The sequence below is a fragment of the Amblyomma americanum genome, chromosome 1, assembly GCF_052857255.1.
Source record: "Amblyomma americanum isolate KBUSLIRL-KWMA chromosome 1, ASM5285725v1, whole genome shotgun sequence".
Taxonomy (NCBI): Eukaryota; Metazoa; Arthropoda; class Arachnida; order Ixodida; family Ixodidae; genus Amblyomma; species Amblyomma americanum.
Genome location: NC_135497.1, coordinates 515,456,091 through 515,477,919, shown reverse-complemented (window position 1 = coordinate 515,477,919; position 21,829 = coordinate 515,456,091). Strand labels below are relative to the sequence as shown.

The window sequence follows — 21,829 nt, the reverse complement described above, 5'->3', positions numbered from 1 at the left end:
TTTTGACATGAGTCTTCATGTTACTGGTCGTTGAGTAGTGTTCTCATAGTTTATTTCATGTATTCATGCCTTGTAATGTATTTCTACTGTATTTGTCCTATTCATTCGTATCTAAAGTGTGCCAGCAGAAAAGCTTTGGCTGTTCCTTGGTGCTATAAATAAACACTTATTATTGTTATTTGGGGGGGGGGGGGGGGGGGGGGCTTCATGTGTCTTTCTGTTCCTCGTAAGATATACATTGAACCCTGCATCTTGACGCATCGCACGCTCAGAAATAAAGACAAATGAGCGACACCAGCTTCCTTCTTAACACCCTTTCTGATTTGCAGGTATGTTGTCAGTCGTGCCTTGAAGGCCTATGGCACCTGTGGTGATATTTATGAGCGCATGTACGACGCTTCTAGAAGGGTGATTGGATGAGAGCAGTGATTGGATGAGCCGGTAATGACAACTAATGCAGCGCTTTTTCGCAATCAACAAGTTGTGTCCCATCATAGTTTGCAGGCTGCTCTGTAAGTAGTTTGGCGGCAGGAATGACATGTAACCTGAAGTACCCCTCGCTGAAATCAGTGTTTGCTCCGTTGACGTAGCTCTAACGCTTGCATAAACCAGTAAGTATCTTACATGAACGTTAGTGAAGAAAAAATCAACAATACGGACGCAGTCACGATTCTACGAAAGAGCAATAGAGGGCGCTGGCAATCCAGAGAGCGAAAGGGGAAAAAAAAAGAGGGGAGCTAAGAGGGGAATAAAAGGAAGGGAAGAAAGTCCGGACCGGCACGTGGTTGCCCTTGGCAACGGGACAGTACCGCTTCCCTTTCTCGCTTCCTTTTCACCCTTTCCCATGCGCTTTTCCCCAAGTGCAGCTCCGAACCTGAGGTCAGGCTGGGCCGTAGCTCTGCGCTGGCGTGCACGGCGCTCGAACTGACGACGCAGCTCGCCCGTGTGCCTCCTCGCAGGACGGGCTCGCTCCGCTCCCGCAACACCGGACGCGCAAGCGGACGGCGGGAAGTCGTTTTCTGCGCTGGCCAGCCAGGAGCACTGCGCTTGAAGTTGTTGCGCCTATCTCGCCTTGTCCTTGAACGCGCTGGGCACGCAAGCGGCAGCGAGAACCTGCGGCAAGCTGAGCGGCTGGGGTGTTCAAAAACTTTCGTATGAGCGTGAACATCTAGAAACAAGCTGCCTGTGATCCACCGTGGAGCTTGGGAGAAACCGCCGGCAAATTTGAATAGAAAACGAGGACTGAGCTGCGAGATCGTTGTGCGGCTACGAGAAGCGGTGCTGCTTGTTTTAGGCATCTTCGGGACATCTCTGCCAGAGGTGAAAGAGGCGCACTGCTCGTTGGTTCTGGTGATTGTGGGCCAGAACGGACGGAGGGCTCCACTGCAAGATTCTACTCAACGGACTAGTGTTCATTTTGCACATGATTGAGCATTTAGACAGGCTCTAAGTTTAGGAGTCACACACTGGCTTTCTCAGAGAATCAAGCACAAGTTAAGTAAGTCACTACTGCCGGGAACATTCCGTGGTCGCCAAACCAATTTTCGCCGCCGCTGCTGTCCCAGTGCCTGTGTGGAAGAAGAGGCGGCGAAGCCCAATGGTGGGAAGGCTGGAGGACCGGCTCACAGCGACCCCCGTCTGATGCCGACGCCATAGTGCCATGGAACACGGCCGCCACCTCTTCGGAATCATGGGCAAACGGGCCAGCAAGCTCACCAAGGACGAGATCAAGGAACTCGAGGAGTCCACCTACTGTGAGTACTTGTTCTGACCCACATAGGGCTCCCCTGCCGTCACTTTTGTACTTCCTCACAGCAAAAATGTCGAATTCGACGGGGTGCCAGGCTTCGTTCCAGTTGACTTCGATGCTAGACTGCTTTTTAGACTCTCATCTTCGAAACCGTGCTAAGCGAGTGCTTATCTATCAAAGGCGCTGTCAACTAAAAAGAGCCCAGTAATTTAGGCAGAAGGGCATCAAAAGAGACTCCTACTCGCTCGTCACATTGGTGAATCTGTTTGTTTTGTCCGCAGTACAAATTCTGGCACAAAAACGGTGGCACTCCGGCATCGCCTCCTCAACCGCTCTCAGTGCGCACTTCGATGTGCCCAGGCTACCTATCGACTAGCACTAAAATTACCCCTTTTACGAAAGACAACGCCACTCGGTTAAAGTCAGTTCTACATTTAGAGGTTTTCAAGTGTTGTTAACGTGCCCATCCTCCACCCCCCCCCCCCCCCCCCCCCCCCCATTTTTTTCCTATAACTGCACGCACGCAGCCTGCAGGAAACGCGCAAGTCACTTTGCGGCCTCCAGTGACAATATCTCCGCTGAGCTTTGCATCTCTGCGAGACCATTCGTCTTCGCTGCCTGTGCCGCTTGTCTTTGCGACTGGGTGTTTGTGGACGCAACTCAGTAGTGCGTGCACAAGCATGTCAGTGCCGTGGCGTCATCATATGCATCCGGGAAGCCGAATCGTACTTCCCAGGCGGATCTAATATTTTTATTTTCTTTTATGAGTGCCACTTGCTGATTACACAATATAGTCCTTAAATATAAAGGACCTGGCTGAATAGCTCTCAAGCCACTGTTTTTTTTTAAGTAGTACCATCAAACATGTGTTCTCTGTGAACGCATTTAATAAGTGCGCATGAAGAACAAATATCAATTATAAAGAGAGGTTGAAATTCTCGTGCATTACTAACGCCGACGCGGCTTTATGGGCCCCAAATGGCATAAATGAACCAGATTTCTCGACATGTGATGTCTGTCGCGCAAAATATCTCGCGATTTCACAGCGACTAGTTGGCTGTGCATATTAACGAAGGTGCTATAGCGCGAGCTACAGAAACGTGTCTCTCCCTCTCTTAAGTCTTTTGTCGTTCCCGCTTTAACACTGTCACTGTCTAGCGATGTTTGCCCGCACTGAAGGTATACAGCATGCGCATGAGGAATCAAATAAAGTAACAAGTTTAGTGCAACAGATGGCTTTCACAAAGGAGTGGCCATTAGCGTCCTTTTGTGCATGTCTCTCTATCGAACGCATTTTGTTGCCCTGAACTTGGTTGCCTAGAAGAAGGTGCGCCGGCTAAACCAGAAACAAATTTTACTTGAAACTGGCTCCTCCACGCCCGGATTCACTGCACCCTGTTCCTCGGAGCTACAATTGGGGATCGGGCTGTTGCCTGACGCGAGCGTCTTGTGATTCCGCTGTGTACGCACAGCAGGAGCGCTGCCAACACAGCGACTGCTTCCGGACGAACACTGCGCGACGACTTTCTTCATTCGCGGCGAGGTAAATAACTTCCTGTCTAGCCGGAAGACACATAGACGGGCGCTGACTTGCAAGGCAAATTTTATTGCTTCTACCGTGGAAATGAATAAGTGGCCGCCAAACAACAAAAAGAAAAACAACACACACACGCATTCATTCATGACAGTGAAGGAGCCATCGCTGTCACTTGCATGTGGCTAAAGAGTCCAGTTCTTTCGATGAAATTGCCAAAGAGGGGCTGCTAACACATGTGTCTGCTGACCGGGCGATTTGTTCGGCTTCGATGATTTCACTCGATAGCTGACTTTTGTTCTTACTTATCACCTTGGTTTTCTTGAACTCCGGCTGGCAATTTTTGCTGTCACAATCTCTGCAATGAATGCCTAGGCGCCCTTTCATGGTGTTACACACGTTGTTGTTGTGTTCCTTGAGGCGGTCGTTAGGGCATCTGCCCGTCTGGCCAACATATGATTTGAAAGACGTGGGTTCGATCCCGACCGCGGCGGTAGAATTTCGATGGAGGCGAAATTCTAGAGGCCCGAGTGCTGTGCAATATCAGTGCACGTTGAAGAACCTCAGGTGGTCGGAATTATTTGGAGCCCTTCACCACGACGTCTCCAAATCCACGGTCACTTTGGGACAAACCAAGGCACACATTGTGTGCGTGATCGAACTTAAAATTATAGGATTATTTACCTGAGGTCAACTAATCAATTTTTGTTTTTGATTTCAGCAGCCAAGATTACATCACGAAAGTGAAGGCTTTCATCGCCGAAGGCCGGCCCAGTTTTTAAATTCTCTTTATCTCACAATGTTGTTCGATGTGACGGACGTTAAGAAGACGCACTTTGAGTAGGCTGTTGAATTGCCTTTCCCATGTTGCACATTTATAAATAGGTACTGTTCCCATTTTTTAATAGCGAGTATTAGATATGGAAGCATTTCATGCGATTTCGGCGATGATATTAGTAGTAGCGACACCATTTTATAAATATCAAACCGAGAAAGGCCAAGTCAACGAGCTCTGAAATGTGTAATTTCGGCGCTCCGTATTTCGGACCACACTGCTGATGTCAAAAATTTAAAAACCGGGCTCACCTTCATTGTTCACATATGTCAATTTCGCATTTTAGTGTTGCCTCCTAAAATAAAGATTGAAAGGTTGATTAGTTAATTTTATGTAATTAGTAGTCGAATTATTCAGCTCTGATACGCACGTCATGCCCGCCTGGCTATAAAATCCATCTGAACCCTACGAACCGCTGTTTATCTGAGAATTTTGAAATAAGAATCTGCAGAAGGCCACCAAAAATCACCCTATGTTGCGGGAAGAAGCAATGCTGAACGCCGTCATCATTCACCTGTGGAGCGTTTCCGAGGGTGGCCATGAAGGTGGATTCATCGTCGCTTGTTCCGCTATACCGAGGTGAAAGTAAATTAGCAGCCAATATGGAAGTTCAAGCATAGTTGTTATGAGCCAAGTTGGTATCGCACGCGAAAAAGCGTAGCTACATTCCAATGCCGAGTGGTGCGCTCAGCACTAGGCTGTCTGAGTGATAAGTTAATTCTTTACATAAATTTGACCAGCCTTAGATAGTATTCAAGCATGAATAACTAGGATTTATTAAGCTGTTTCTTCAAAAGTACTTAGTTTGCTAAAATGTTCTACAAAATGTTTGCAATAGATGTCAGAACGACTGTCGATGAAAGAGTATTGCAATAGCACTTGTTACCTACATCTTCTAATGGAAATAGGACCTAATTTCTATAAGTCAAAATAGGTGACAAGGGGCAAGCGCTAGGAGCTCTCGGGAACCCAGAACAGACGACAGGTTATGGTACCTGGTCATACACATAATTATATACCAACATTACCGTTGCTAACCTAAAACAGAAAAGATTAATTGAAAAAAGGCTATGCCCTGCGGATTCGAAAATGTTTTGACTTCCGCACTCGAATAAGCTACATGACTGAAACGTGACGATGCATCTTTCACAAATTTCTCGGCAAAAGTGATTGTCAGATTTTTTGCGAGGAATTAAGAATTTTATTGCCTCTATTTAAATATTTTGGTAGCAAGAAAATCAAACTTCCTGCTTACACATCTGGAACAACCAATTGAAACGGCATTGGTAACCTTTATTTATAAATTTCTAAAACCACTCGTGTTTTGCAGTTGAAACAGTATAGCTTTCTGTTGTGTATGGTATTATTTAGAAAAATGCTGATATTGTTAAAGGTGTATTTCCAGTAGTAGAAGTTGGAAGATATATTTGATCCAGAAAATAGTGGCTCACAGGTGACGTACTCCAATTCATTATCCAAAAAAAACTATTTCTCGTGAAGTTTTTGGTAGCACGGAATCAAGAACAGCACGCAGAACACAAGAAGTTCTAAAATAAATAACCAACAACAGGCCAGCTGATACCTTTGATGCCTAAAATACTGATCTATGCGCAACGCTACCGCACACTGTGAAGGTGTAAAAACCTATAGAAAGCGAATAACACTCTCAATTTCAAATCACTGGAAGCCATTAGAACTTCGTTCTGCTCGCTGACAAAATCAATGTACAATTATTAGTTGTAATCACGTTGACTTCTCATAACCTAAGAGTAATAGATACATTGGCTGTAATCTGTTGGATATCGCCATGCCACCGTTCAATATTTGCATTGTTATAACTTCTATTACAACATACTCGCGTCGCGAGCACGTTATGACTGTATGTGGTGGTACAAACACTCCTGGTATGTTTATCACTAATGTCTTGACTTCTAATTCGTAATGAATTGCTTTCCAGAGGAGAGTTTCTTAAAAAGAAAACTCCCTGCGTCACCTTGATATAAAAAAAGAAAACCGAATACAGATAGTAATTTTCTCAAATAAGATTTGCTTTGTCTTCTAATTATGCAGAACACAATTTTCAAGCAGCTCTCCGACTTGTCAGTACAGATTTTCCTTATAAATCCACCCAGGCAGCATTGTTTAAAACATAACTCTCTGAACTCGTATTTAATGACCAATTTTCATCTTAACGTCAAAATATATTAGAATTTTCTAAAACGTTTATTCATTTCAGCCTGAAAACTTCCTCTACAACAATAATATATTTGGGAGATTCTTGCAAAAATTTTAAACCTTAGCAGACGTAATTGCAGATTGGAATATATGCTGCTTGATGACAAAAGATGAGGATAAAAGATAAAATTTAACTTTCCTCAAGGGTCTCTCTTGAGGCCTTTTTTTTTTCGCTTTTCACCTAAGCGATAGTACCAATATTTCTTTGCTGAAGCATTTCTGCTAGTGTATTTTTTTTTCATATGTCGTATCAAAACATATCGTCAACACTTCCAAACAGTCCATAATTTCTTTGTAAGTAGACGATACTAATGATTTTTTTTCGTTAACAATCGCAGCGTGCTCAAGCATCGCTCAAACGTGGCTTCACTAGTTCCGGGTTTGCACTGCAGGAGACATTCTTGAAAAAAATGCAATAAATGAAAACTTATTAGCTTCCACCGTAAAAACAAGCCATGAGAGTTCGACTTAAAGGTATACTTTGACAATACTAGAACTCACTGTTACTTTATTTATTTATTAATTGGTTCAATGCTGCATGATACGAAGGTTCAAACAGGAGTGCAGTACAATACAGTAAACCAGCGTTGCACAATGTTAAGCGTAGATGCTTAGTACAGGTGATGAAGAAAACACAAAAAGTGGAAAAAGGGAAAACGAGTTTCGACAAATGAGCAAAGAATGCTGCTAGTCAAAAGGCCCTTCAAACGCAGAAAGCGCACTTTTGGCTGCAAACAAAGCGGAAGGTGTTGTTCCATACAGCTACAGTTCAAGCAAAGAATGAATATTTAAAGTTGCTTATGTGGGTGCAGATACGAGATCATTTACAAGAATGTTAATGCCTTGTGACCCTAATTGGTGAATGCTTCAAGTATGTCGGAGTATGTTCATGTATGTTAAGACGGAATTGACAATGTCAGAGTTCAAAGGGGAAGTTTATTCATTTATTTATTTATTTATTTATTTATTTATTTATTTATTTATTTATTTATTTATTTATTTATTTATTTATTTATTAGATACCTCAAGGGCCCTTGGGTGAGGGCTGTTTCTCCAAGGCTATAAAGATGTTGTTATTAATTATACGCGTCATTAATCCAGATTGGAAATGACGTCTATTGTTGCAAATAAGTGTGAAGCGTGCTGCTGATGTTTGCATTTCCTCGAGCTTATTACTGTATTTCTGAGTGCAAGGACCCCAGCCTTGGCAACCGTATTGTAAATGAGATCGTATTAACGAATGATAGGCAAGCAACCTCACATTTAAGGCGCACTACTTCAGCCTGTGTCTGACTTGACCGAGTTTACGATGGGCAGCTGCGCAGATATTATTAATATGGGCGGGCAGCTCAATTGATTGGTAACTATTACGACGATACATTTCAAACAGTTTCAGACAACGGAGTCTCCTTAGTAGCTTTTTTCGGTAAATAAAATATTGTTGTTCGTGACGCGCATAAGACAGCTATGCCAAGATTGTTTAATATTATAGGGATCCCACCAATTAGGAATAGCATTAAGACTTTCATTACGCACAATTTGATCATTTATACAGCTAACAACCTTGAGCACGAAGCAATCGCCTGTAAATAAATGAAAACGCATACATTCATGCACACAGAGCGCAAAGTCGTTCACATATATTAAACAAAAGAACAGTACCTAGGACACTGCCCTTGGGTAGACCAGAGTTTCCAAAGAGTGTCTAAAGTAGCCTCGAAATCGATGGATTGTCGGTATGTATCTAGATAGGACCTTCTGCAATTAAGCACTGTTGATGGAAACCGAGATCATGAAGTTTGAATAAAAGATTCGAATACGTACGTAGGAATTTAAGGGAATTTACCCTTCTTCATGGTGCGTTTGGTGCATTATGATCTTAGTTGCCTATGTACCATAAAACCTAGAAGAACAAATCGCACATCTTTCAGGATACTTCGGGAGTAAAACATGGAGGATAGGCAATTTTTGCGGAGTTTCTAGGATATTAGGAACCAAAAGTGTCTAATTCAAAGTTCGTTCAACATTCAACCTGCCAGACGGAGGGCCTGAAACAAGAATTTTGTGGGTCTAATTGAGGGAATTTTCATCTAAGGCACGGAACGTCACTTAAATATCTATCCCGGTCAAATTATTTGCATATCATCACTTTCATCACTGGGCCTGCAACTGCTCTCAGCTCGACGAAGGGCTGAGTCCTTAAAATTTCTGCATTTTATCGTTAAATCTTCTTGCCGCACCTCTTCAAATGATTATCTAATCCCAGCTATACCATCTTAAACTAGAAGTCACCACAGCCTAAATATCACTCCTTATTTTGCCCGTACGAACACTTTTAAGTATAGTTTCTTTCCGCGTGTAATCTAATGCTGGAATTCTTTACCTGGTTGTACACGATCTCTTCCCTTAAAACTGTTTTTAGAGGCTATTGAATAGTATTGCTTTTCCTTGCATATGTTTTTTTATCTACTCACATTGTCTCTGCTGTTCGCCATTGTTGTGCTCCTTGATTCTCTACATTGTTACGTTTACACCCACCCCTGCATTAGCACAATAGGGCTGCAGGAAAAGGAATGAAATGTTGGAACGTGTTTCTTGGTTGCCGGCCCATGCTAGAAAGGGGAGAGAAAGGTTTTTTCTATAGGAATTCAGTCATGCAGTTGGAGGTTATTTTCAATGAATATGCATGATATCAGTTATATTATGCGGTATTTGGATAACTCGGTCCGGTTTATCATTTCTTATGATTTCTTTGGAGTGTTTGTCCACAACGACGTAGGCGGGTGCGTTGACGTAAATTTCATAATATTTAAAGTGGCTTGACCTGTTGACGTTAATAATCATATCTGGCATTTGCAGCTATGGGGGCAAACTGCAGGAGCAGTTTAAGCTGCTTCATTCACATCTGCTTCAGTGAAAAATTTGGGGAATGTGTAGCAAAGCTGATCAACAAAGTCATCGTCACTTCCTTTCGACTGTCAGCCCAATTGAAGGACCTCTAGAGGAGTGGTAAGAAAAGAGGAAACAAGCAACGGCAAAAAACATGAGGGGACACTAAACATCCGTCTTAAGTGTATAACGGGATGGCATTGATGGGTCCCTTCAGCAACCTGGGGTCCTCTTTGCGTATAACTTCGCAGACATGAACACTGGTCTTACATTCACCATCGCACAACGCTCAACCTACACTTAAGAGCACAATGCGATTGCATTAGCGATCCCTCCCACGCAAGTTCTCCTCTGTCGCCTAGGTTTTGCCTACGTGCCCATATATGCGGAATAGGTCATTCTGTAATTTACATTCATAGATCGCGGGGAGTCATGCCACTACTGCCGCAGTGGTGCAGCAATTTAAGCGATGCGCCACTGCCCCGGCATGTAGCCGTTTGAAACACAACTGCCGGTGGGGCTTGAGGGACCGAGGTAGCTTTTCCCGAACAACCTCTTGCGACCAATAATCCATCATTTGCCACTTGCCATGGTTGACAGGGTGTGATGACGTTACAAGGACGCGTGATCTAGATGGCAGTTGACGACAGTCGCTAAAAATGAATCGAGAGGCTAAACATTGAACCTTCTCCATTTTATAGAGTTCTCTTATCTCTATAAGGATCCCAGACAGTTTCCATGGAGTGTAGAATATGTCAAACTAGTGTTCTGTAAATAATGATAATAATAATAATAACTTTATTTGCATCACACGTACATGATGCCGGAGGCCAGCAGAAAAAGCTGTCATTAAGGCAGCTTGACAAGGCCGCAGGCCCCCACACTGGTTTTGGAGGAACTGGTTTTGGCGGAAAGGAAATGGCGCAGTACCTGTCTCACATATCTCGGTGGACACCCGAACCGCCCCGTAAGGAAAGGCATAAATGAGGGAGTGAAATGAGAAAGAAAAAAAGAGATGCCATAGTGGCTGGCTGCGGAATAATTTCGGCCACCTGGAGATCTTTAACGTGCACTGACATCGCACAGCACACGAGCGCCATTTGCGTTTCGCCTTCATCGAAACGCTGCCGCCGCGGTCGGCTTCTTAAGGCCAACTTTTTAATTTCAGGTGCTGTGCTATGTAAATTTCATCTGAGACTCTATAGCGCCTTATTAATATTATTACATATTTCCCCTAACTGCTGTTCCATCTCATGTCTCTTGTAAATAATAAACTTAGCTATCTCTCTGTATTTACCCTTCCGAGCACGGTACCATGTATGCAGCAACAAAATTGCTGGGTATTTTTCTTTCTAGTAGTGGACATACAGACAGACCTGGTGAGGTTGATTGACATTTGCCAGTCTTCATATATTTTAGGAATGGTTTCAAGGCTGTATTGCAACTTAATTTATTTAATGAGGGATTTCTTCTTATCTTGAACAATGGAGTGGTAGGCGAAAGATATCACAGGAGGAGAAACAGCCTTAGGCAAGTCAATACTAAAATCAGAAAGAAAAGCGCTCCTAGGACATTCTCGTTCCTTTCGGACCCTTCAGCTCTTCCGGCTCCCTTAATGCTAATAGTATATTTTGGAGTTTTCATTTTGCCTTAAAGAAGTAGGCCACCTCGTTTACTTCCACGTATCTTATTCAAAATTCAGTGCAAAATTAAGATGTCACTTGTCTCGTTCCCTCATTTCTACCTGTACCGGGTTGAATTAGGGTGCGCTGCACATTATTATAAGTTTCAATACACATCGTGTATCCACTGATAAATAATGATACCAAAACTACCATGCGTGATTACAACTGTAAAATATGATTCGTTTGGTTTGTTTCATAAGGTTTAACGTGCAAAGCGACTCAGGGTATGAGGGACGCCGTAGTGGAGGACTCCAGAAATTTCTACCAATTGGGGCTCTTTAACGTGCACTGGCATCGCACAGTACACAGGCCTCCAGAATTTCCTCTCCATCAAAATGCGACCGCCGCGCCCGGGATCGAACCCATGTCTTGCTGATCAGCAGCCGAGCACCATAACCACTAAGCCACCGCGGTGGCAAAATGTAAGAGAGCCTCTCATTTCGCAGAGGTGAGTAAAATGTCGTGTATTTTTGGCATTTTAAATCAATTTGTTCACATTACAAGAATTCTATCTTCAATGGTTTTCGTCGGTTATAGTTCATCTGCTCTTATTAACACATGTGACCAAAAAGAAATTAACTTGATTTCTTCTTTTCAGTTGTTTCCTCGTAACTAGTCTCCGAAATTTGTTGTTCGTTAACCCACCTCTCATAAGTGTGCTCCACAAGGAGTATATCCTGGCCAGAACCGACGTACATTACTATGCACATCTGCCATTTGCCTCATTTTACAAAAACACACCACTTCTCCAGTTTAAGTTCCTTCCCCGCAGTTACTTTTTCTAGAATTGTGTCGCGTCAGGGGTGCTGTCAATGGCCATTAGCTAGCTTCCTTCTGGCAGCGACCAAACCTTCATCATTAGATTATTTGTCAATTTAATAACAATATTCATTCTTCCAGGTCATATTTCTCTTTACATATGCGTAATACTGCGTTGGATGTTTCCAAAACGAGAGACCTTGGCAGCGGTCATAACGAAAGTACTGTTGAACCTACGGCTGCAAAGCTTCTTCTATAAGCATGGGAACAATAGACTTAAGAAATACGTTTTAATTAACGCTTATAAGTTTACCTTTTTTTGTGCTGGTCTAGGGAGAGTATTGTAGCTCAAAATTATGTTTACATTTTCATGCTTTGTCTCTACGTTTTTAATTCCATAGTGTCTGTGATGTTTAACATGGAGTTATGGCTCCGGCACGAAATATTCTCAGGTTACTTTCTTTCCGTCCCCCTAGACATGTTGGTGTGCACTTGCACGTCCCCATATAAAGATTTTCATGCACTGTGCACTATCACCACGACAGCGGTTAACCCTACAATGTCTGCCGCCGTGGTGGCTCAATGGTAATGGTAATCGCTGCTAACCCGGAAGACAAGGGTTCGATCCCGGCCGTGGCGGTCGCATTTCTGTTGAGGCGAAATGGTAAGACACCCGTGTGCCGTGCGATGTCAGTGCACGTTAAAGAACCCCAGGCAGTCGAAATTATCTGGAGCCTTCCACTACGACATCCTTCAGTCTAAGTCCCTTTGGTACCTTAAACCTCATAAACCAAGTTAAACCAAACCTTACAATTACCTAGAACCTTATCGATTAAACCTAGGGTAGGTGATTTGTTTTAGGCGTGTCAAGACATTCAAAGAGATGGCATAGAAGACCAGTTTGGCTGTCTGGGCGAGTTGCTGAGACATGATTTGAATATTATTGCGCAAATTAAGGGCGCATGCGAAGCGTCCTGCCATGGTCTCCTTATATTGCGCTGTTCTGTTCGCCATAACCAGGTGCTAGCACTGGTATGTCCACTGTCCTTCCACCATTCGTGTCTTGTCGACCTATAAGTCGAGAATTCTGCAAGGCTAAGTGAGAATAGGGGCATAGACAAGGTATGTACAGCGCTACAGGCAGGTGGATCACGTATTCTGTTATCAAGGTCTAACAGGGAGGAGAAAATTGATGCCGACTTCTTAATTAGAAAATGCACAGCTGGTAGCATTTATGTATTCTTCGGCTTATAGCAGGTGGCTGCAGTCGTAATCAGAGTAATTTATATGGAGACTATAGCGCAATGCAAATTAACACTGGCATTCAGTCACGTTAGCAAGAAAATGGAAATGTTATATATGAACATGCCGAATGAGTGAAACTTAAAAAAAAAAGACTGCACACTCTAATAATAACCGCTTTAAATTGATTGCGAACGCAGAAAAGAAGAGGCAGGTGAGGAGCGAGCAAAAAAACACGGTATAGATTGCCGGAAGTGTGTGGAAAAATTATTAGCGATATTTTCAGAAGGAAATTCTTTGTAATCACAAATACATTGCGGTGGTCTTCTAGCTAACGCATCTGGAGCTGCTTCGGAGCAGAAGGAGTTCATGTGGGCATAGTTTGTCAAATACCTGCTACACAATGAGAGCGGAAACGTGGACACTCACGTGAGAAAGAAACACGTAGCTTATGCAGCGGGCATCCTTCCCATGCATCTGTCGGCATTTACATTTGTAATGTACAACAGGCTACTAGCCGGCAACTCCGTTTCTTTCTGTCCTCTATGTGCGCCTAGTCTATCTCTGTTGTGGTAAAACATAAGAAGAAGGAAGCCTATTCATATATTCGGAACGTTAGCTCACCCCAGTAGCGGTTACTGTTTTTTTTTTCGTCCTGCGGTGAGCTAAATTCAGCCGTTCGATTTCTTTTTGCCACACACCGGTTGAAGGATGTGGAAACATTAGGGGGGACAAAGCCTTTCACCCCGCCCGAACTCCCACTCCGTGGATGCAGCATTCCCGCTCGCTAACCGCGGAGGGGGTCGTGCTCGAGCGAACAAAGGGAAGGGAGGACAAAGCGTTAACACTCATATACTATTTATTAAACTTGCAATTAATACACAGAGCAGGCCAGCTAGCTACAAAACGTCAACGAGGCATTCCTCGGAAATAGAAGGCTACGTAAGAAGGACTTCAGACTTACCGGCCGGGGCAGGGATCGACTTCGGGGGTATCGGCGGCGAACATTTGTATGCGCCAATAATGTCGGCCGGGTTTTCCCGTGCGCGCCGCATTCTTGGGGCAAGGCCAATCCCTATCATTTGCTCGGGAGGGCGCCGAGAGCGCGCGTTTGCGGCGCCCACTTCTCTGCTTGGAACCAGAAGTCCAGCGGCAAGGCACAATGGATCCCCGTGCGCCTGCCGCGGAAGGTGACGAGAGCGTGCTCACAACGCTGGCCGGATCCCGAAGAGACTCTGTCCGGTCCCGCAGAATTCCGCGTAACCTACGAGCCTACGAGATCGCGCTCCCGTAGCCGTTCCCTTTCCCCCATGTGGGAGAATTCCCTCGTCGCCCAGCCGGTGCTGTCCCGACGCACACCGATGGAGATGGTCGGCGGCGTCGAAATGGAGAGGGGAAACAGGTTTCCACATTCCTCCCTACTTAAATGTTGGCCCATGGTTGAACTCATCCATGGATGCCAACGAGCAAGTGTCTACGAGCGTTGCGGTAACGACTGCAAGACAGCTCGTACAGGTGGGGTGCCGGGGGGGCCATCCGACGAGCAGCAAGGTAACCGGGCACCCGTCGTTGTCCTGTGGCAGGCATCCAAAATTAGCGTGCCGGGAGGGCGTTCTTCGCGCCGACGCGCCTTTGTTGAAAAGGGGGGGGGGGGGGGGTCTGGCCCCCCGCTCTCGTAGCCGCTGCAAACTGCTCGCTGGAGACTCCGCAGCTCGATGATTCACGCCCGCAAGGCAGCAGGAAGGGACCCATACAAAAGACAGCAGGCCGGGGCAGCTTCTCCTGAACTCTGCATATCGCTCCTATGATCTCTAGAAGTTTCAATCAAAAACAATGGATTCCGCGCAAACTGACCATTTGGCAAAATGCGGAGCAATACGACTGGCCAAACAATTCTATCCGGCACCGCCCAAACGCTCGGTCTATTTGAACGTAGCTGGCTCTCTTCGCTCGAAGCACATTCGCGGTTCGCTTTCCGGCATGGTGGTGTTAAGCTCACTTGAACTGTGTTAGGGGCTTCGCAGCCCCTAAAAAATACCAAGTTCGTTCGAACAAAGTCAGCTCTCTGTAGCTGAGCGATTGGATCAGATTGGAGCAAACTTTATTTGAGCGAGACCTCTCGGCTCTAGCGAGGTTAAATATAAAACAAGCAAACCCGTTTGCGCGTGCTTGTGCCACGGTGCGACTATGTCCTCCCAAAAGCGACAGGCAGCTCCCGAAGAGCCTTAGACCTACTCGCTCTGACACTTGCGGGTGCCAACAAAGGGCCAAGGACAATAGCTAGAACACAACGCCACGAGGAGATACGTTTCTGCCAAGGTGACCCTAACGCGAACGGCGCCCACCGCTTCTCGTGGTGTTGCAGCGCACCGGCGCTTTTCCTGCAATCACGACTGCAATCCAAATCAGCTTATTACGGCACCCGGCTACCAAAGCCAAAGAGACAGAACAGAGAATATTTACAACTATATACAAGAAAAATCGGGCCACCCTTCAGGCTTCCGCATTCACTCGCTTCTGGCTTGCTGTTCTCCGTAGACGGCTCGGTCTCGCTATCAAGAAACCATCTTAGCTTTGCTAGCAACTTCGAATTCGGGTCAGGTCTAACGCTGATTATATCCAGTCGGGCATTCCACGAATCGAACTGACTGTCGTCCCTCGTCCCACGAGCATGCCCCTCGTTTGGCGCCATTGTGGAAATATAGGGGGACCAGCCTTCCTCCCCACCCGCACTCCCACTCCGCGGATGCAGCGTTCCAGCTCGCTAACCGTAGAGGGGGTTCGTGCTCGAGGGACAAAGGGAAGGGACGACAAAGCGTGAACACTCACATGCTATTTATTGCACTTGGAATAATAAACAGAGTGGGCTAGCTAGCTACAAAACAACAGCGAGGCATTGCTCGGAAGAAGGCAATGTAAGGACTTCCTACTTACCGGCTGGGGCAGGGGCGCGACTTCGGAAGTATCGGCGGCGAACATTTGCATGCGCCGACAATGGCGGCCGGGTTTTCCCGCGCGCCGCGTTCTTGGGGCAAAGCGATCCCCGAGCATTTGCTGGGGAAGGTGACGAGAGAGCGCGTTTGCTGCGCTCCTTCGCTGTCTGAAACCAGAAGTCCAGCGGCAAGGCACGACGGATCTCCGTGCGCCTCCCGCGGAAGGTGACGAGAGCCTGCGGCTACAACCGCTCGTGACGCTGGCCGGACCCCGAAGAGTCTGCCCGGCCCCGCAGAATTCCAAGTAACCTACGAGGTGGCACTCCCGTCGCCGTTCTCTTTCTCCCATGAGGGAGACTGCCCTCCTCGCCCAGCCGGTGCTGTCCCGACGCACACCGATGGAGATGGTCGGCCGCATCGAAATGGAGGGGGAAACAGGTTTCCATAAGGAATAGTAAAGAGTAGTAAAACAACCCTCATAACCACAACGTTCTATGACCTAAAAAAAGTGAGATCATTTATTTGGAATCATCCTGGGGATTTCGTTTTACTGAGTGTTTATTGCAATTGCGCTGCTGTATTTTGCGGCGGAAGCCGTTATACGGCGCTCATTTTGAACCCCCGCAAAACTGAGGTTCGTAGAATACGGGAGGTGCTAAGAGGTGCACCCTAACGAAGGGTCTCAAGAGGAGGCACCTCCCGGTGCTGGAGGGGGCCCGGAAATGTACCCCCTACGCACGCAAACGCTCACGCACGCAAGCACACGTGCTCACACAGTGAGAGAGATATACCATGGTTTCTTTGCCCAAAAAGGGGCTACTGCCCTGTTAACGCGGAATAGAAAGAGAACTGAATTCGAGGCTGCGGGGAACCAAGTACAAAATAGAAACCGAAAAATAAGGAAGACTCTGGGAGAGTTCCGCCACGGGCCATGAAGGACGCACAGCTGCCATAGCCGTGTCAGGAACAAAGCGATGATGACTGGCAATGTAACTGCCATCTCGGACGAGGTTCGTGCTGGGAAGACTGCAGCAACGAGTGTGCAGTAAGCGTCACCGCTAACCAGCCGCTCCCTGCGCGTGTGACGTTTCTCGCCGATTCTTTTTAAAAATCCGTAGACTTAATTTGCCGATAATTTTTTTAGCATGTTTTCTAAGCGGTTGATGTACACAGCAATGCTATCAAAGCTGCGTCGAGGGTGGGCTCTGTGCAGACACGGAAGTACGAGTTCCGCTAGATGGCATTTGCTGCTCGACTGTGGAATCCACGAAGGCCGGTTGTACGCGTAAATAAAGCCTATGTCTGCACTTAGCCTTGAGATTTGCGGATCATTACAGCACATGGGCTAATCGAGGCATACGCTCTGAATTCTTGAATAGGAGTTTTGTGCCGTAGATTTAGAGACCGATTAATAGTATCATATGATTTCTGCTCCACTGCACCAAACACAATGCATTGGACAGGACTTGCTATCTGTGTCATCTAGACTGAGTTTAGAACACACAGCGCCAAATGACAGTCTTAATATAAATCCACAGGACGAGCGGTGCCTCTCAAGAGTATTATGTTGACGAAAAAAGCTCATATCCACGCAACTACACAATGTCTAACGCATCGATAAAATGACAACCACGCCAAAGGCAACTGCAAAGTGAAGACACAAGCAGAACCTACCAGCAGAATAGATAGGAAGAAAACCAAGGACAGCAAAATAAGACCATAAACCGCAGACCTGTGACGTTGAGAGATAAACGATCTAAACAACCGTGACCTGGCGGCGCAGTGTCGGGCGCCGCGAGGCTCATAATTGTTTTTCGTTTATTTTAAAGTTTTTGATACCTTTAATGGGTACAGGAGAGTTGAAGCATGTAATTTTAAGGCTATTACTTATATTCACAAGTATGAGCACCTTTATATGGTTTCCTGATATCTGGAAAGTTTCTGTTGTGACTTTGGTCGAGAGTTATGGCTCGACCAATGGTTTATAGTTGCCATTCTCGGTTTACGGTGTGTCATGGAATGAATATTGTCCAATTGGCGCAACTAGCGTCTTTACTAGTCTGAGCAGGCAAACGTGCGAGACCCCAGGCAGATAGGACTCAGGGTTCAGAAACGCCAGCTTGTTTCTGGAATGGTCGTTGCCCCAGCTGAGGCGCCTTCATTGCTCGCGCGTGCTCTCAGCGGTGCCTCGGAAACGCTCAATAGCAGCGCTCCGTCGCGTGTTCGGCGACTCCCCGCAATAACAGGCCGCCTAACGACCGGCTGCTTTGTTCCTCGGCCGGAGAGCGTGGGTCTCTGGCCGCCCGGCTCGAGGCACGAGGAGCGCGGCCGCTAGCTGCCACCTTGACCGGCTGCTTCGTGTGCATCCGCCGCACTCCACACTGGGCGAATGCGTGGACGAGGAGGGAGCAAGCCCACTGCCGTAGCCAACAGTCTCTCGCCCTGCCGCGCGCACTTGTTCGTTTCCCTTCTTTGCGCACCCAGTGCTCATGGACCGCGTCCCCTTCAATTGGTGATAGCAGCGGAGGAGGATGCGGTGTAGTGTCGGTTCAAACGAACCGCACAGGCTTGGATTACTTTTTGACTCAATTCAACTAAACTCATTACGGCTGCACGCGCCGATTCATTTTCGAACTAACGCGCTTAAAGGGGAACGTATTTTCTGGATCGCTTTAATGTACTGCCCGTTTTGCTCCGCTACCATGTTTCTTACATTTTAGAGCGCAGCTCCTAGGCGCCCGTTCCTGGCCAAGGCCCTCTAGACTAGGCAAGGCCTCTCTGCTCCTCCATGACGTCATCACAGTCCCACTACGACGGGCGCCGGAGTTCATGTTCTTCATGGAGGGACAGTGCGGCGCGCTCGTTCGTTCTTGTGTAGCTGCAGCGCTACGTGAAATCGTCCTTTGAAGATTTTGGCCCCATGATTTAATGCTGGCACATATGTATGATGTCATTCCCGGTACACGGTCCGCGGCGAATAGATTTAAAAACTGAAAGTTAGCGGTTTCCGGATTAGTAATATATGCTGGCTATTCACTATCTTTTACTGTCGCCCAATATTGCCTCAAAGTCCGCACATTTCTTTTTCTGCAGGGCATTCATATTCCGCTGTGCGTTCACATATACCTTTATTTTTGTTAATAGCTCGTTGCATGACGCGGACTTGGAAATTATTTTCGTGCAAAAATTGAACCGTGCGGTATATCACCTAGCGCCGACTGTTTGCCAGCGATCTAACTACTATTTGTAACCTTTTTCTTCCAAACAAACGCTCACCCCCCCTCCACAAACACACGCAAAAAAACACTGCCATGAGGGATGGCTCTGAGAACAGCTTACAGCTCCATGCATGGCATCTGAACTGAGCGACTGAGCAGATGCCTTTCGATTTGATAAAATTGCAGCAAGCTGTGTTACATAAAAAAGGATGTGTTTATTAAGAAGTACTTGCAGCTCGGCTTGTTGGTGCGTATTCGTGAAAGACATGAGAGCGAAAAATGGCAACATGGACGCGTAAGGGAACAGAACGAGCGTTGCACTTTCAACAGGATTTATGCAAGGAAGAAACTTTATATAGCATCTGCTCTTATCCAAGCTCTTAATCGCAGTTGACAATGTTTTGTCTTGCATTTCTTGATTTGTTGCGTCTTCAAGAAGAGATAGCACGAGCTTCAATATGCCACCTGTCTTGTCTTCAGGTTGGCGGAAGGCAGGAGCCTTATCAGAGCTCTCAACGGCATCCAACAGACCTGTCAAGCACCGAACATCATTCACAGTTTTTGGAATGATCTCCACGCCATCAAGTTTGGTGACCTCCACATCATGAAAATACAGCTTTAGAGAGAGGTCCTCGGTGACTTTAAATGACTTTTTGATTGCTTGGGCACCATCTACAGTCAGATTGAGGAAGAGTATAAAGTCATGCTGGGAAACCACCGTCCAGAATTTGGAGACCTTGATACATGGTATACATTTCAACAGCGCCTGAAAGTTGTGAATTTTGTTTCGGTCCTCTTCCACCTGGTGTGCTTCAATAGACAAGCTGATGGCATCTTGTGACGCAGCTGACTCTCCGCGCGTCCCCTTTTCATTTGGGGCCTCGCGAGACGTGCTAGCATTTGGGGCAGAAAGATATGCCAGGCAGTCCGGAAGTATGCTTGGAATAGCATCAGGTCGTAACCGTACGAGCTTCAGCGCCACTTCAATTACTTTTCCGATCTTTGCATCCATGTAGCTTGTTCTGTTTACCATGTCGGACGGTTTAAAGTGGTGCCCGCAGACCTGGGATAAGAAAAAACAAAGACAGTAAAAGCTCTAGAACCTGAAGTTTAAAAATCAGACAAGTGCATGACAGTACGAGAGAAATTCTTTTAAATGTTGTGTGAACTGGATGTCAGCAATACTATTTGGCTACGACTTCACAGATTTACCCGGTCCAAAAGAGGCAGCACTACGGAATTATCTCGAAACATGCTGCCCGCAGCGTTTTCAATGCAACTGAGGGAAGAGTAACAACGACAGTTAAAGGAATGTTTCCTTACCATTAACCGCTTTCCAGGAGTGAAGTCCGCACGGCGGATAGCTCTAATCCATTCAGCTCTTCTTGCTTCGTCCGAAGGGAAGGCGAAGACTCGTACACGCTCACCACCATCATAGTTCCCGCGGCACCGCGGTACGCAGCAATCCTCAGGCATTATCACAGCCTGCACACTGGACACACACCTCCCGCCACAGACGTACTTCCTCATCGTTACCGACGTCTTTACCGTACCGGTGCTAACTCTTAAACAGCGTTGAGTTTCGTGACACACGCTGCACGAACAAAAAAGAAACGCAGAAATGCGAAGCCGTGCAACTACATTCACGAAATGAAGGAACCACTGATGTTTACCGCAGTGCGAACGCATTTTCCAGTCGAGCACTCTGTACGAAAACGAAAAAGTATGCCAAAACCACGTACAAAAAAACAATATTACCTTCCAAAATAAGCGGTTCAACAAAAAGTATAAATTTTTACAAAATAACATTTTTATTTTTGGAGCAAAGCAGTAAGAAAAGCATGAAAATGTTTACTTAAATTCGATACTTTGACTGGTACTGCTCCGCGCACGCGTTGTTGCACCAAGATCACGGAGACCGGTTGGAGAAAGTGGGGGCACGACGGGCGCTCCTCGAAAGCGCCGAGAGCTGGTCCGTCGTAGTGTGATGACGTAGCCCCAAAAGAGAGGAGGATATAGAGAGGCCTTAGCTAGTGTACAGGGTGTTGTCCTGGCTCGCTTGTCGTCGCCGTCGGCGTAACCGGCAGAGCTATTGCAAAGCGAAGAGCACCACCAAGAAGGAGAGTAGGGCGATAAAGAAGGGGCGAGAACCAAAAGGTGGAGGATGGAGCAACTGTAGGAGAGAGAAAGGCGGAAGCTTAAGGTGGACAGTGGAGCAGGAGGGCCCGCAGGGGCAGGCGGGAGGGGTCGCGCTCAGTTTCTGCCGACTGTTGCGTAGTCACTTCTACAGATAGTCGTCATACTTAGAACGTGCGCCGCAACCACCTGTGAAAAAGCGACAGCAGTCGATTTTGTAGCAGGCAGATACCACCGCAACCCTTCCGTTTCAGACGTTGTTATTGTGTCTGAAGGAAGAACAGAAAGGAAACTGCACGGGCCTTCCCACTGGCTCGAGCTGAGCCACAATCGCTGCCACGTGCAGACAGTAGGAGAGTTGAAAGAGATAGGAGAGGAAAGATTCAAAGAAGAGGTGCGCATCGCAAAACCGCGTTCGCCGAAGCGATGACGCCATTTTTTAAGAACCGATGCCTCAACCGACGGCACACATTGGAGGGTTTGTGAAAAATGACGCGCTGCCTTACTACAAGTGAGGCGATTCCTTGCAGAACGTTAGTGATCCCTAAGTTGCAGCACAGGTGAGTGGCTGATGATGTCCAGATAAGCGTATGATCTACCACAAAACCCCTAT

The 21,829-nt window shown here is 46.4% G+C and overlaps 2 protein-coding genes across 2 annotated transcripts in view; one reads left to right on the top strand and one right to left on the bottom strand.

Annotated features, from left to right (window-relative positions):
* Nucleotides 1-848: 848 nt before the first annotated feature.
* LOC144116204 (frequenin-1-like) overlaps nucleotides 849-21,829 on the top strand; it is a 485,524-nt gene continuing 464,543 nt past the window's right edge. The window contains exon 1 of the mRNA XM_077650930.1: nucleotides 849-1,754. Within this exon, the coding sequence (XP_077507056.1) occupies nucleotides 1,661-1,754 (94 nt within the window). The 5' untranslated portion in view covers nucleotides 849-1,660. The remainder of the gene's footprint in view (nucleotides 1,755-21,829) is intronic.
* LOC144096152 (uncharacterized) lies at nucleotides 18,061-20,556 on the bottom strand. The gene is made up of 3 exons (XM_077629461.1): nucleotides 20,404-20,556; nucleotides 19,529-20,143; nucleotides 18,061-18,243 (listed from the first exon to the last, which is right to left on the bottom strand). The coding sequence occupies exons 1-3, from the start codon at nucleotides 20,554-20,556 to the stop codon at nucleotides 18,061-18,063; spliced, it is 951 nt and encodes a 316-aa protein (XP_077485587.1).

Bases quoted from the DNA above. Each gene is read 5' to 3' on its own strand.
- LOC144096152 (XM_077629461.1), bottom strand. From the start codon at position 20,556: ATGCCTGAGGATTGCTGCGTACCGCGGTGCCGCGGGAACTATGATGGT. The intron at 20,144-20,403 runs GTAAGGAAACAT...TTCTTATCCCAG, and splicing joins CTCCTGGAAAGCGGTTAATG to GTCTGCGGGCACCACTTTAA. The intron at 18,244-19,528 runs GTGCTATCTCTT...GCATTCGCCCAG, and splicing joins CAGGTGGCATATTGAAGCTC to TGTGGAGTGCGGCGGATGCA.